The sequence below is a fragment of the Lithobates pipiens genome, unplaced genomic scaffold, assembly GCF_037356315.1.
Source record: "Lithobates pipiens isolate NorthernLeopardFrog02 unplaced genomic scaffold, aLitPip1_a1.2 Scaffold_13, whole genome shotgun sequence".
In the NCBI taxonomy this organism is placed as follows: Eukaryota; Metazoa; Chordata; class Amphibia; order Anura; family Ranidae; genus Lithobates; species Lithobates pipiens.
The window spans coordinates 124,637,578-124,654,037 of NW_027507718.1; the positions used below are offsets into that span (position 1 = coordinate 124,637,578).

General features: G+C 46.0%; 1 protein-coding gene across 3 annotated transcripts in view; it reads right to left on the bottom strand.

Moving 5' to 3' along the window:
* Window positions 1-16,460, bottom strand: part of CPAMD8 (C3 and PZP like alpha-2-macroglobulin domain containing 8) — a 356,744-nt gene that overhangs the window by 177,558 nt on the left and 162,726 nt on the right. For all 3 annotated transcript variants that reach the window (XM_077475516.1, XM_077475515.1, XM_077475514.1), the window contains exons 19-20: window positions 16,122-16,184; window positions 12,784-13,015 (exon numbers count right to left, since the gene is read on the bottom strand). In XM_077475516.1, coding sequence (XP_077331642.1) covers window positions 12,784-13,015; window positions 16,122-16,184 — 295 coding nt within the window. The remainder of the gene's footprint in view (window positions 1-12,783; window positions 13,016-16,121; window positions 16,185-16,460) is intronic.

The following is a 16,460-nucleotide window of genomic DNA, read 5'->3' on the forward strand; positions in this document are numbered from 1 at the left end:
CCTTTATGGACTATTATTATATTTACTTATAATTTTTGTCAATTATTACTACTGAACATTTAGAAATTTGTATTTATTCAATTCACATCCACTGTGTGTAACTCCTGTTGCTGGGTTCTCCTCTTCACATACCGATCCAGTGTGAGGAGATCAGCTAACAGTGAGTTACACATATTGTACCATATATATGAACTACTGTGCCCAGATTGCCCCCCCAAATAAAGAGGACCTGTCACCAGGAGTACCTGTCACCTCACCAGAGTACCCGCCACCTCACCACCTGCCACCAGAGTACCCACCACCTCACCACCTGCCACCAGAGTACCCACCACCAGAGTACCCGCCACCTCACCACCTGCCACCAGAGTACCCGCCACCAGAGTACCCGCCACCAGAGTACCTGCCACCAGAGTACCCACCACCTCACCACCAGAGTACCCGCCACCAGAGTACCTGCCAACAGAGTACCCGCCACCTCACCAGAATACCCGCCACCTCACCACCTGCCACCAGAGTACCTGCCACCAGAGTACCTACAGACACTATGTCCAGAAAGGTGTACACCCCAGAAGAGGCATACCAAATACTCAGTCTGACCGATGAGAGCAACGGGGAGCTCTCACCGCTCAGTTCTGTTTCCGATTCTGTTTCAGAATATGAGCCACCTGAAGGCACCACATCAGGATCCGAATTGGAGGAGGAAGCAGTCCGTCCTAAAAGAAGACGGTCTGAACACCAGGCAGTTACCAGCAGTGCCAACGGCGGTAGACCCCAGGAAGAGAGGCCCAGTACAAGCGTTGCTAGACCCCAGGAGGAAAGGCCCAGTGCACGCCAAAGAATTAGGGCCCAAACCCAGCTTCCTGAAGGCTTGGCAAACCCATTGAGGCTGCCTTCTACCACAGGGTCAGCCACGATCCCCCCTTTTACAGCACAGCCAGGTGTGAAGGTCAACACTGCAGGTTTTTCCCAAATGGATTTTTTACATTTATTTTTCCCCGACGAATTGCTTCATTGCATCATGGACCAAACCAACCTTTTTGCACAACAATTTATTGCAACCAACCCCAGCTCCAGCTATGCCTGCCCTTTTGAATGGCGACCCCTAACAGTGGTGGAGCTTAAATTGTTTTTAGGTCTAACGCTCAACATGGGGCTTACAAAAAAAATGAAATGCATAAGTATTGGCCGACCAAACCCATCCATCATATGCCAGTTTTTTCATCAGCCATGTCCAGGTCCCGATATGAACTTACAGTGCCTTGCGAAAGTATTCGGCCCCCTTGAACTTTTCAACCTTTTGCCACATTTCAGGCTTCAAACATAAAGATATAAAATTTTAATTTTTTGTGAAGAATCACCAACAAGTGGGACACAATTGTGAAGTTGAACGAAATCTATTGGATATTTTAAACTTTTTTAGCAAATAAAAAACTGAAAAGTGGGGCGTGCAAAATTATTCGACCTCCTTGCGTTAATACTTTGTAGAGCCACCTTTTGCTGCGATTACAGCTGCAAGTCGCTTGGGGTATGTCTCCATCAGTTTTGCACATCGAGAGACTGAAATTCTTGCCCATTCTTCCTTGCAAAACAGCTCGAGCTCAGTGAGGTTGGATGGAGAGCGTTTGTGAACAGCAGTTTTCAGCTCTTTCCACAGATTCTCGATTGGATTCAGGTCTGGATTTTGACTTGGCCATTCTAACACCTGGATACATTTATTTGTGAACCATTTCTTTGTAGATTTTGCTGTATGTTTGGGATCATTGTCTTGTTGGAAGATAAATCTCCGTCCCAGTTTCAGGTGTTTTGCAGACTCCAACAGGTTTTCATCCAGAATGGTCCTGTATTTGGCTGCATCCATCTTCCCCTCAATTTTAACCATCTTCCCTGTCCCTGCTGAAGAAAAGCAGCCCCAAACCATGATGCTGCCACCACCATGTTTGACAGTGGGGATGGTGTGTTGAGGGTGATGAGCTGTGTTGCTTTTACGCCAAACATATCGTTTTGCATTGTGGGCAAAAAGTTCGATTTTGGTTTCATCTGACCAGAGCACCTTCTTCCACATGTTTGGTGTGTCTCCCAGGTGGCTTGTGGCTAACTTTAGGCAAGACTTTTTATGGATATCTTTGAGAAATGGCTTTCTTCTTGCCACTCTTCCATAAAGGCCAGATTTGTGCAGTGTGGACAGACTATGGACAGACTCTCCCACCTCAGCTGTAGTTCTCGGCAGTTCATCCAGAGTGATGGCTGCATCTCTGATCAGTCTTCTCCTTGTCTGAGCTGAAAGTTTAGAGGGACGGCCAGGTCTTGGTAGATTTGCAGTGGTCTGATACTCCTTCCATTTCAAAATGATCGCTTGCACAGTGCTCCTTGGGATGTTTAAAGCTTGGGAAATCTTTTTGTATCCAAATCCGGCTTTAAACTTCTCCACAACAGTATTACGGACCTGCCTGGTGTGTTCCTTGGTCTTCATGATGCTCTCTGTGCTTTCAACAGAACCCTGAGACTATCACAGAGCAGGTGCATTTATACAGAGACTTGATTACACACAGGTGGATTCTATTTATCACCATCAGTCATTTAGGACAACATTGGATCATTCAGAGATCCTCGCTGAACTTCTGGAGTGAGTTTGCTGCACTGAAAGTAAAGGGGCTGAATAATTTTGCACGTACCACTTTTCAGTTTTTTATTTTCTAAAAAAGTTTAAAATATCCACTAGATTTTGTTCCACTTCACAATTGTGTCCCACTTGTTGGTGATTCTTCACAAAAAATTTAAATTTTATATCTTTATGTTTGAAGCCTGAAATGTGGCAAAAGGTTGAAAAGTTCAAGGGGGCCGAATACTTTCGCAAGGCACTGTATTATGCGCTCCCTGCATTTCAGTGACAACTCAGTGCCCCCCCCCCCCCCCCAAAATCTCCCAAACTTTGATAAACTATATAAAATTCGCTCCCTAATTGATTTTTTTTTTCCAAGAAGTTTTCCGAACTTGATGTCCCTGACAAAAACATATGTGTGGATGAATCCCTGGTGCATATCACAGGCCAGCTGGGAATCAAGCAATATATCCCAGTAAGAGAGCGAGGTACGGCTTGAAGCTCAACAAGCTTTGTGAAAGCGCCACCGGTTATGTGCACTCGTTCGGCGTTTACGAAGGCAAAGATTCCCAGCTCCAGCCCCCTGAGTGTCTATCGTACATGAGAATAAGTGGAAAGATAGTTTGGGAGTTGGCATTCCCATTCCTCCAAAAAGGGTATCATATATACATGGACAACTATTACACTAGTTTGCCCCTTCTATGCCACCTGTACCTAAAAAAAACTTTGGCCTGTGGTACAAGAAGGAAAAACCGAAAGGGCTTCCCACAGTGTCTTGTCGCCACAACCATTCAAAGGGGGGAATCGGCAAGCTTGAGGAATAAGGAAGTGTTGGCTGTGAAGTGGAGGGATAGGAAAGACATGTACATGATGTCCACTATCCACGATGACACCTCGGTGGAACTTCACAGAGGACGCAGTCCCGTTCGCAAGCCTTCCTGTATCAGCGAGTATAATAAATTCATGGGGGGGGGGGGGGGTGGATTTAAACGACCAGATGTTGCAGCCTATATTTCAACAAGAAAATCCCTTTTCTGGTACAAAAAAGTTACAATTTACTTTTTTCATTTGGCCCTTTTAAATTCTTTCATCATCTACCAGAAATCAATAGAAACACCCCCCACCTTCATAAAGTTTATTGAAGACATTGTCACTTCCCTTATCTACCAATAAGTATCCCCCCCAGAAAGCATTCGCTTAGATTCTGGCAGTAGACTACATGAGCGTCATTTCCGGGCCATATTCCACCATCAGCCCACCATCAGGGGGTGTTTTGGGGAAGGGGGGCCCTGCGGCCCCCCACCTCAAAGCACCTTGTCCCCATGTTGATGAGGACAAGGACCTCTTCCCGACAACCCTGGCCGTTGGTTGTCGGGGTCTGCGGGCGGGGGGCTTATCGCAATCCGGGAGCCTCCTTTAATAAGGGGCCCCAGATACCGGCCCCCCCACCCTATGTGAATGAGTATGGGGTACGATTCAGCTGGTGAAAAAAAGTGTAAATAAAAAAGAAACACAAGTTTTTAAAATAATTTATTAGACAGCTCCGGTGGTCTTCTCTTCTTCCGTCTTGGGGGTCTTCTCGCCGGACTCCTCCGCTATCTTCCATTAGCTCTTTTACTAGCGGAGGAGCCCAGCTTTCTTCTTCGTCATCGTCGCTGCTGCCGTCCGGGGGTCTTCTTCCGACTTCAGGGTCTTGTCCCGCTCTTCAGTTCTTCTACCGGGCCTCCGCTATTTTCTTATAGCTGAATAGTACAGAACATTCCTCCTCTCCATAGAGAGGGGTATGCTAATACAGTGGATGACTCCCTCCCTCCCCCAATATATGGCACCCCCTATCTACACCAATAAATACCCCTAGCCACCTAGGGCAAGACCTGGCCTGGACAATTTCTGAAGGCAACAGTGTGATTTTGTGAACTATCTCCGTGGTACGGAATCACACTGTTGCCTTCAGGAATTGTCCAGGTCAGTTCTTGCCCTAAGTGGCTAGGGGTATTTATAGGTGCAGATAGGGGGTGCCATATATTGGGGAAAGGGAGTCATCCACTGTATTAGCATACCCCTCTCTTTGGAGAGGGGGAATGTTCTGTACTATTCATTCAATAGGTTTATCGTTTTTGGGGAATTGGTTAATCATTGAATGATTCCCTCTTATAGGGATTCTTTTGCTTGGTTTTTATAAGGGATTATGGGATACTGTTGGTTATGCCTTTTTGTACTCTTGCTGTTTATAGCTAATATATGTAGTTTAACTCTTTAAGGTGTGTGTTAGTATCATATTTTTTTTGTTTAACTAGTTCTTAGTCACTATTTTGTTGATTACACCCCTCGCAATTTAGGCGGTGAGTATCACTTTATGTGATTAGAGGCAGGATTCCCTAGTTGCTTATATTCTGTATACAGGATTGAAGGCTTACCAGAATTTGTGACTACACAATTAAGTGCAGCAAACATGCTTTGATAATGGCACTCATGTGGAGTGTGATAAATCCTCTCCTTTGATCCTTATCTCTGGAATGCCAGATAGCCCGGAAAAATAAAAAAACTAATATGGTGTAATATTGTTACCACTCTGATAAATTACACCCAGGTGAGTAAGGTATAAGACATTTTTCAAATTAATTTTCCCCCTCTCTTGATTGATATTAAAAAAGTCCTAGCGTCTTGGCAGAGTGGCTTGTTTTCTAGGTTTGGTTGTGTAATATTGTCAAGATGAACATAATGCCTTGCTTGCTTTATTACTTCCAGGCCCTTCCAATCCATATCCTGGGTCCCTTTTTGAGTGCAGTTAATCGAGCCCTGGTTATTTTCCTTATGGGCTCAGAAGCCTCCACGACTTGCACAGTCGACTCTCCGTCTACCAAAATTGCTCTGGGGGCATGGTTCTTCCAGATACAAGCCTCTGCCCAGAGTGTTGGACTGGAGCTGTCATGATGGACCTTTGAAACAATGGGTTCAGGTGGAAAAGCTCTTTTCTGAAATTCCGTTGAAGTCATTGCCCTGGTGCCAAGATTTCATGATCTGAGGTCTGATGAGATGTTTCAGGCTCGACACTTCATTGCCAATGGACGTTGGGTCTCTAGACAGCAAATCTTAGATGGTCGGTTTATCTTTTTAGCAAAAATTGCAATTGGCTCATTTTATAGACACCCTTCCCAGATGCTTTTAAGAGGCCTCTTATATCGTTTGAGCTCCTTTGCCAGGAGCAATCTCCTTTGCGCCATGTGGTGTCTCAGACTTACCGTTTGCTCATTTCCACACCGCCGGACTTCAGATCTCCTCATATTGCCAAATGGGAACGGGATTTAAAGCTGAACCTCGGGGGCGTGGCCTGACTGGGCATGTGAGCAGCGGTGTTTTACGGAGCTCCCGCTGGTGATCCTCTATTGATCCTCTCCCCGCCGACAATACCGCCAAAATCAGGGTGGATCTGCCGCACATTAACGTTTGGACCCTCAGGGACCACACTGCTGCTCGCAGAACGGACGGGATGACCCGCAAAAACCGAGGAGAAACCGCAGCTGCGGCCTCTGCACACAGCCAAGATGGCGCCTGGCAGTCACAGCCACACAGCACGCCGCGCGGCCAGGACAAGAAAGCTTCACAGGGGGGTAAGTCATCTAAACCCCCACAGGCTAAAGACCTGCCTAGGGACATGTTATATTACGCCCAGAAGCTTACAGGAACACAGGACATGTCCCCAGAAGCATCGCTGTGTTCAGCGTCCATTGCAGAACAGGCCTCCCCGCTCCATGCTGATGGGGATGACAATGGTGCCCCTATGGATTCTATTCCTGACCCTATGCCTGGTATACTTGAGGAGCAGACAGATGATGCACCCCAGCCCACACTAAGTGAGATTTTGCATGCAGTACAGAGATGCACAGCATCTGTGGATGACCTTAAGGAGAAATTTGGGGGGCTGAAGGAGACTGTGTCATTGCTGCACCAGGATATACAAAAAATCAGGGAGAGAACCACGGCAGTGGAGGGGAGGGTGAGTGATATGGAAGACCAACTACCTCACTTGAACCGCGATGTGCGAATCGCAACGCAGCAAGCGCACTTAGCATTTGACAGAACAGACGACATTGAGAATCGCCTAAGACGCAACAATGTCCGGGTAGTGGGGTTGCCGGAGAAGGTGGAAGGTAGGGACCCCACTGAGTTTATGGAAAACTGGCTGCAGGAAGTTTTTGGCAAGGAATCTTTTTCCCCTTTCTATGCAGTGGAGCGGGCGCACAGAGTCCCGCCGCGGCCCCTTCCGCCGGGTGGCCCCCCCAAGAGCGATGCTGGTCAGACTCCTGAACTACAGGGACCGGGAAGTTGTGTTGCGGTTGGCCAGAGAGAGGGATTCAGTGCAATTTCAAGGCAGCAGAATATCCTTCAATCCGGACTTCTCTGCTGAAGTGCAACGCAGACGCTCTAAGTTCGCCAACGTTAAAAAGCGCCTGCAGAGGCTGCAACTGAAATACGCTATGCTATTCCCGGTGAAGCTTCGTATCACCGCCATGGATCAGAACCATTTCTTTGAAAATGCACAAGATGCTGCCCGCTGGCTTGACCACAATGAGAACGTCATCCGTCACAGAGCGGAGGATTGATTCCATGATGTCTTTCTATGGAGGGTTCGGGAAGAGTCGGCACGTATCTACCTGGAATGTTTTACACAGTTACCAAGGGGACATTACATGATGGTCGTTATCAGCGAACTTATCTCCGTCCACGGTTTGCCTTCGACGGTGACGAGTTTTATGTTCGGTTGGAATGTGGTTTTACATCTGCTCCCTACAACCACGGTGACAACCACAGCTGCAATGGAGCCCACGTGTGCCCGGCTGCCAAGCTGGAGGCGCACTTGGCTCACCCCTTTGTTGTCAGGGTGAATGTTCATCCAGCCCGGTTGGCAGGAGCAAGATTACAAGTTGATCAGTACGTCTATTGTTGCTGCTTAGTCGGTACGGCTCGGCAGCGGAATTACGAGGTTTTTTTACCGCTCAGCATTACATATCCAGTGCACAGGATACACTCTTTTTGCCGTTATGGGCTGCATTTTTTTTGCTACCATGGGTTTGATGCTCTTTGTACCAGTGCCTCCTGTCTGTTCGAGAGGTGCAAGTCTGGCTCCGGTGGGAGAGATGTTTGGAGGCTCGGGAACCCCCAGTAGGTACAGTAGATTCTACACAACTGGTTTATGTCCGCTACACCCATAGTGACTTGGAATGTCCGGGGGGTAAATGATCCTCTGAAAAGGACCATGATTTCTGCAGGTTTACGAAAATTCCACCCGGCCATTGTAGGCCTTCAAGAGACGCATTTACAGGGGGACACGGTGACGTTTCTCCACTATGCCTGGGTTGGGAAGGCCTATCACTCCACTCACACCTCGTTTTCTCGTGGGGTGAGTGTTCTGATACATCGGGCACTGGCATACCAGGAACTGGATTCACTTATTGATGTGTCTGGCAGATTTGTTTTTCTGTATTGTAAAATATATGCTTTTACTTTAATTCTTTCTTTTGTATACACACCCCCCCCCCCCCCCCCCCGTTTTCACGGGAGGTGCTTCAGCTGCTGATCTCCTATCTGGCCAATAAACAGGAGGTCCCGGTTTTAATTTTGGGGGACTTTAACTGCTACCTAGATCCCAAAAAGGACAGACCCCCCCCCCGACGGCGCCTCCTGGGGGCAACCGGGGTACTGCCCTTAGTAGATTACTGATGGAAGTGGGGTGGGCTGACATATGGCGAATCCGAAACCCAGACTGTAGACAGTTCTCATGTTTTTCCAAAACCCATGGATCCCTGTCCCGTATAGATCTCTGTGTGGGTACTCCCAACATGGTGGGGTTCACCTCAAGGGTGGAATACTTCCCTCGGGGAGTGTCGGACCACTCCCCCTTGGCTCTGTGGCTAACTACTCAGCCCCCCAGTATGCTCCCCAGGGCCCCGTGGAAGCTGAATGCCTTCTGGCTCAAGCTGTTCCCCTCGCCGGATAGGATAGCATCCCAAATCCGGGGTTTCTTCCAGACACACCGCCACCACCCCAATGACCTTTTGACGTGGGAAACTTTTAAGGCATTTTTGCGGGGGGTGTTTGTCCATGAGATACACCTAGTGAAGCAGAACTCCACGGCACTGCTAGAGCAGGCGGGAGACTTGGTGAAAAGGTTGGAAATAGAGTATGTCACGGGGCCTACTGACTCGGCAAGGGAGGCATGGATGGCGGCACAAGACTCCCTTGACCGCCTGAGATCCTCCACTGCAGAGCGTAAACGATTCTTTACGAAACTGGCGTTTTATGAGGAGGGGGAAGAGACGGGGCGCCTACTCGCCAGAATTGCGAAAGCGCAACAGATGTCCCCAGCCATAGGGGCCATTCGAGCCAAAAACGGCAAGGTGGTCAATTCTCAGGAGATCATTATATCCGAGCTGGCTGACTTCTACCAGGATCTTTACAGGTCGAGGGAAACCTACTCGGATGACGATCTACAATCATACTTGGCCACAATAAATTTACCCGGGCTCTCGGAAGAGGCCGTGCGTCATCTTGACGCCCCAATCACTCTAGAGGAATTGATGGCAGCCGCCGGCTCTTTCCCCACCTGCAAAGCGCCTGGGGCAGATGGTATTCCCATGGAGGTATATGTACAGTACAGGGAGGATATTTTGCCTGAACTGTTGAAGGTGTTTAATGCATGCTTGGAGGTTGGTGCCCTCCCCAAATCTATGTCAAAGGCTAATATTGTTTTATTGCTTAAACCAGGGAAGGATCCAGTGGATCCGGGGTCATATAGACCCATCTCTTTGCTGCAAAGCGATGTAAAGATCCTGGCCAAGGTCCTGGCACTCCGGGTAAACGGGATAGTGTCCACTATTATTCACCAAGATCAGGCTGGCTTTATGCCACATAAGTCCACGGCAACCAACCTTAGGAGATTATTTCTAAACATGCAGCTGCAGGCAGATAATGGGGAGAGTAGGGCCCTTCTGTCCCTTGACCCTAACAAGGCGTTTGACAGTATAGGCTGGAGGTACCTGTGGGCAGTGTTAGGTAAGTTTGGCTTCGGACAGCGCTTTATTGCCTGGGTTAAACTACTGTACGCCTCCCGAAGGCCAATATTAGGATGACGGACAAGATGTCTGCCGATTTTGCCTTGGCCAGGGGGACGCGGCAAGGGTGCCTGCTGTCCCCCTTGCTTTTCGCGATCGCGCTAGAACCTCTTGCCGCCCTTATAAGAGACAGCGTAGGAATACAGGGATTTCAGTATGGGGCTGTTCACGAAAAGATCATGCTCTATGCGGATGATATGCTGCTTTTCCTGGCCGACCCCAGCCAGTCCCTGCCGCAGGTGATGACCATAATAGAAAAGTTTGGAGGGTTCTCCGGTTTGACCATTAACTGGTCTAAGTCGGCCATGTTGATATTGGATGGAGGAGAGGTGGCGGTCCCAGAGTCCTGCCCAGTGCCAGTAGTGACTAGTTTTAAATACTTGGGGGTACAAATAACGTCCAAAGTAGGGGACTACTGCTCAGTGAATATATGCCCATTGCTGTCGAAATTCCGGGACAGGATAAATACATGGAACACCCTTAGAATGTCCCTGGCCGGGAAGGCCAATCTTATAAAAATGATTTTAATGCCCCAATTGCTCTATTTCCTCCACAACTCACCGGTTGTAATACATTAAAAAAATTTCAGAGTAGTGAATACGCTATTTCGGAAGTTGTTGTTGTCCCCTAGGATCAAGTTGGAACAGCTGCAGTGCTCCAAGGACAGCGGAGGGTTGGCAGTACCCAACGCTTGGCTGTACTATGTTGCGGCCCAGTTGCAACATTTGGTGGGCTCCATGTCGCATGAACCGGCGGGCTCATCAGCCAGGCTGCTGCTTCATGCGTCAGGGGCAGAGACCATCCCTATGGGACTGGAGGCCCAGATGTTTAGGAGCTCCAACAAACTAACCCCTACGCTGTCCATGATACAAAAAGTATGGAACAAGAGTAGACAGCTGCAGGGGGTGCAGGGATTCACGGAATATAGTCTGATATGGGGTAATCATACATATGTAGAGATCGCTAAAATACAGCCTGACCCTCGATGGAGTGCCCATAACGTAAAAATGCTGTCCCATATATTTCAGGATGGAAAGCTTCTCTCCTTTGCAGCCATGCAGCGTAAATTTAACCTTACGGAGGCTATGATCTTTCCCTACTTGCAGCTAAGGCACGCGGTGGCCGCGCAGGGGGACTCGGGAGAATGGGTATTGTTGCCCACCCCGTTGTACCATGCGTTGCACTCTGCGGAAGGCACGAAGGGTATAATCTTACAATGCTATCAGATGATGCTGGCGCGGCACCTCCGTGACCACCCGTGCAAAGCACTGCCGCTTTGGGAAAAGGATGTAGGTACACTCACGGGTGAGCAGTGGGAGGAGGCCATGCAGGCCATCACCTACTGTTCACTGAATGTGGCGCAAAAAGTCTCACAACTTTATATCACACTGAGAGCGCATTACACACCGGTTAGGCTGTGTAGGATGGGTGGGACGGCTGATCCCTTGTGCGGTAGGTGCAGGCAACACGAGGGGGATCTTATTCACCTTGTGTGGCGCTGCCTGAAGCTCCACAGATATTGGAAGGAGGTAGTGGACACTGTCAATATGGTGTTTCACACGCAGATACCTTTGGATCCCATATGTTGTATTCTAGGGGTACTGGAGGATGTGGTGTCTTTGGAACCAATCAGGGTGGCGGTATCCAGGGCGCTATTCCAGGCTAGGAAACTTATTTTGCTGGGCTGGAAATCTGCGGAACCCCCAGCAGTGGCGACCTGGATAACCCATATGGGCAGGACCCTTATTATGGAGAAATACATCTATCAGCACAGGGGATGCCCGGGAAGGTTAGAGCGCCTGTGGTCATGTTGGCTTGATACACCTGGGCTAAGCCCAAACGAATTAATATTGTCCAGATTACTGTAAGATGTGTGGCAAAGGGCGGACAAGGGATGCTTAGTCCGGAAATGATATACCTGCTGGGGAACTTTGTGCGATCATGGGGCGGAGGGAGGGAGTCCTGGGCTGATGTATTGCCTGTCTGTACATTAACAATTGTGTATCAAGCGGATGTAACTGTGCACTGGAAATTGTTGTATACCTGTAACTTCAATAAACACCTTTTTGATAAAAAAAAAAAAAAAAACTGAACCTCAAGCATAAACAGGTAGAGAGGACCATACATTTTTCCTTCTGCACCACCAGAGTAAGGTCTACAGTGGATCCATTCTACCTGTCCTGCTTACAGCATCGAAGAACTGTATCCAGCTTTTTTGGAAATGGTCACAGCCGCCATCTATTGCCACTTGGGTGAGAAATTTCTTAAAAAATTGTTCTACTGCCACAAATTTGTTTACTCTGAGGGGTACAAGGAGCTGCTGATTTAAATCCTTTTATAAGTTAATCACACTGGCGGATTGACTGGTCTCTCGTGTTGTTTTTTTTCCTCGCGCATTATAATTTTACCAGAGTTGTGGTCTCTGCACTTACCATGTGGTGTCTTGAAATAAAGTATTGAAAAAAAAAAGAAAATGAAGCCTGTGAATACCTTCAGGCCGGTTACTACTCCCAGCCACTCTCCTACTCCATCTACAGTGGGAGGGACCGAGATCTCCCTCTGACATCAGCCAGGGAGGTCATGTGACCCCTGGGCTGGTTATAGTCCCTCCAACTGTAGCTTGTAGGTGGAGTAGGATAGCAGCTGGGAGTTATGTGACCAGCCTGAAGAGATATGAAAAAAGGTATGTACAGGCTTCGTTTTCAACAAACACACTGTGTGTTATAGCTGCATTAAACAGAGGGGCTGGCAGTGAAATATTTTTACAGTTTACTTTGCTACTCATTGTGGCAGGAGGGGGAGGCGGAGATGTCACACACACACACACACACACACACAGGAGCTGACAGGCAGGGAGGAGAGCAGCTCATGACGGAGGCACATAAACTGACCAGGGTAATCAGGGCTCAGAAGTGGGACACAGGAACAGGCAGGATCAGCCGGGTTTTTTTTTTACAGCTTAGAGAGGGGCAGATTAGACACCACAAGCACTGTGCTGTTTAATCTGCTATAAGGGAACAGGATCTCTTTTTTTTTTTAAGGGTTACAACCACTTTAAGTATCACTTCTTACCTCAACAGTAATGGGAAGATAATTGTAAACTGTGAGCGGTATTTTGACTTGCTCCCCTCGTATCACATGGTATGGCAGTGTGAAATCAATGAAGAAAGATTTGAACGTTTTCAGGTATGCTGATCTGGCAACTCCAAGACCTGTTTCTTCAGACATAGCAATGACCTCTGTTACCCATGTAGTTATAGAGTCTGGGACCTCTATATGCAGTTCAGTCTCACCAGAAGTGTCACTGGGAAGACAGAAAAAGTGAATGCATTTATATAAATCAAAATAGTTCCTATTGTGATATTTAGTCTGACCTTTATAGTGAACTAATTAGCAGTTACATTCAATCCACCACGTTTTACCACCACCAAGTTGCATTCCCTAACCTTACCACTACTTTCCTATTCTCTGGGAAGAGATTATATGAAAGCTCCAACATCGCTACCTCCTATTTACATATAATAAATATGACAGTGCCCAAGGAACTACACTAACTAAACTACATGTCTGCATATAATACTTGGTGACACCTGACCATGACAGTATAATTTCTTGCCCTTTCTTGTCCCTTTGACCATTTGTTCAGATGGTGGGCACCTGTTGCACAAAGTCAGAAACTTAAAGTTGGTTAGAAGATGGAGGGATAACTGTATACAGTATAACTACAGGTTGAATGTAAAGTGTCCAGTGCTTAAATTAAATAGCAACAATAAATATCAAAGTGTCTTGTGCATACAAAACATCTCTAAAAATAATTCAATCAAAGGACTGTGTAAATTCCAAACGTGGCACACACCGTGCAAAATTAACAAAAAGAAAAAAGCTCAAAAAATTAGAGTCTATATTGTGAACTTGGGGTGAATAAAGTGACCAGTGATTGATTCAGTGCTTCTCCAAAGGGTTGCCAGAAAACGTGTCTAATCCTTATTCTGAGTGTTTTCACATCACATCAGGTGAAGTGGCCCCTTACCTTACTGCTGTAAGGTAAACAGCAGAACAGCCCAATAAAAAAATTCAGGGATTGTATCCCCCTTTCCTAGCAGGTAAGTGCTGGCCCCCACGGTTGATATTTTCCACACAGGTCTTATTGCTCAATGTTATTCCATAGTTGTTTCATAGGAAAGAGAGAAGTATGCTCCAATAGTGAAGTATGTATTAAAATTTATTTATATAAATACATTAGACAGGTACTCACACAGCGGAAGAAAAAAACAGCTTTCAAGACACAAACGAGCGTTCCACTCGTAATACGAACGTCACTTCCGGTATCCAAATTCCGACGCGTATCGTCACCGATCACATGACTTCCTCATTCCCTGAGGAAGTCACGTGATCGGTGATGATACGCGTCGGAATTTGGATACCAGAAGTGACGTTCGTATTACGAGTGGAACGCTCGTTTGTTTGTGTCTTGAAAGCTGTTTTTATCTTCCGCTGTGTGAGTACCTGTCTAATGTATTTATATAAGTAAATTTTAATACATACTTCACTATTGGAGCATACTTCTTTCTTTCCTATGAAACAACTATGGAATAACATTGAGCAATAAGACCTGTGTGGAAAATATCAACCGTGGGGGCCAGCACTTACCTGCTAGGAAAGGGGGATACAATCCCTGAATTTTTTTATTGGGCTGTTCTGCTGTTTACCTTACAGCAGTAAGGTAAGGGGCCACTTCACCTGATGTGCTGTGAAAACACTCAGAATAAGGATTAGACACGTTTTCTGGCAACCCTTTGGAGAAGCACTGAATCAATCACTGGTCACTTTATTCACCCCAAGTTCACAATATAGACTCTAATTTATTGAGCTATTTTCTTTCTCGATTGCTTTTTTCTTTTTGTTGATTTTGCACGGTGTGTGCCACGTTTGGAATTTACACAGTCCTTTGATTGAATTATTTTTAGAGATGTTTTGTATGCACAAGACACTTTGATATTTATTGTTGCTATTTAATTTAAGCACTGGACACTTTATATTCATTTATTCGATTATTCACGATTGCATTTGTTTAAGGTACTTTATATAGTTGGAACTATTTTGATACACTGTATAATATATAATTGTTTAATTTAAGGTATATTATACCTATTTAATAGGCAGAAATTGCATCTTTAGTAGCACAACTTTTTTATTTTTGATATGAGATTTTGATCTTATGAGGTAGCGCAACACCATTTGTTTGATTTTTATACAGTTACTACTTAGGGGGTAGGGTTATACCCCTACAGGTGGCCTGCTGCAACCCAAATTTAGGGATAGTTTATGTTCTTGTTGATAGCGCAGGGATACTTTTACTACATATAACTACAGGTTCTACACTCTGTACTGTCCAGATTTCAGATTAGTAAGAAGCCTCACGATACTTAGTTCCTGCACTGCATAAATTGCAATAAAATTAAATTTCCAGTACAAGTCAAAAGTTTTGAGGCCTCATCGGCTAAGAATGAAATCTCTGTGAAAGTTTGGTTTTTCCTTGTTTTCATTATTTTGTAAGAATTTATATTTTGACAATAAGCATACCATTATAGTGTAAACAGTAATTTGTTAGGCCTCTTTCACATGGGGTGGATCCCTTTTGACGGACTCCACTCCGTTGATCCCCGGTGAGCAGGCAGATGGCAGGTCCGTCTCCGCTCACTGTGCAGAGACAGACCTGTCAGAATCACGCTCTCCTCTATGGGGAGATCGTAAGAAGCCTGTCCATTATCATCCATTCCCATCCAACCCACCGGACGGATGGCGAACGTAAAGCCATCCATCTGCCTCCCCAGAAAGGACAATGGGTGGCCCAATTGGGTCCGCCTGAAAAACGTACAGGCGCACCCGATTGGTCAGATCGTGTGAAAGGGGCCTAAATCTTGAAATTTGGCTATATACAGGCAGATATTAACCCACAAAAGAAACAAATGGCATAAACCCAGCCTCAGACAGTGTGGAGGATCCTAAAACAACACTCGCCTGAAAAAAAGAAGTAGTACAGGCACTGTTTTCAAGTTCCACCCTACTTCTGAATAGCAAGATCAGCTCCATCCCTGAATGACTCACTTTCAAAAAAATTTAGAAATTTCCATGAGCACTGGTTGCTGACAATGACAGTACTTGTCATTGATTCTGAAGTTATCCCTAAATGATCCACAATCAGGAGCGAGATAAGACTGTGTTCATCATAAAACAACATTGTGTGTGATGAATTTATGAAATAAAGTAAAACCTATGTAACTGCTCAAAGTATGCAAAAATGATGGAAAATATGACAGACTGTCATTCAATGTGAAAGGTAATACTTTTAATTAAAAGAAATGACTGCTAACTATTACTTTGTTTTGTAACTTTTAGCCGTAGCTTACCTGACATTGAAGCAGTGCCAGACCAGAGTTTCAGGAAAGAAAGTCCTTTTTCTCCTCTCAAATCTGTAAGAAAATCAGTCATAACTGTATACGAATGTTTAAAACATGTAAAATTTCAATATGCTGCTTAGCACTGTGTAAACTCAAATCTATGTTCCAGGCTCATCTCTGTTTGACTCTAATAAATTAAGGGAGGTTAAGACAGAGAAGCGCAGACACTAACATAGTAAAAATGTTTTAATTCGATCTATCCCCAGTGCCACCAGACAAAAATTGTAGATAGTGCTCAAGATACATAGCCTTGGTCAATTTCACATTTAATATAAATCACTAGAGATA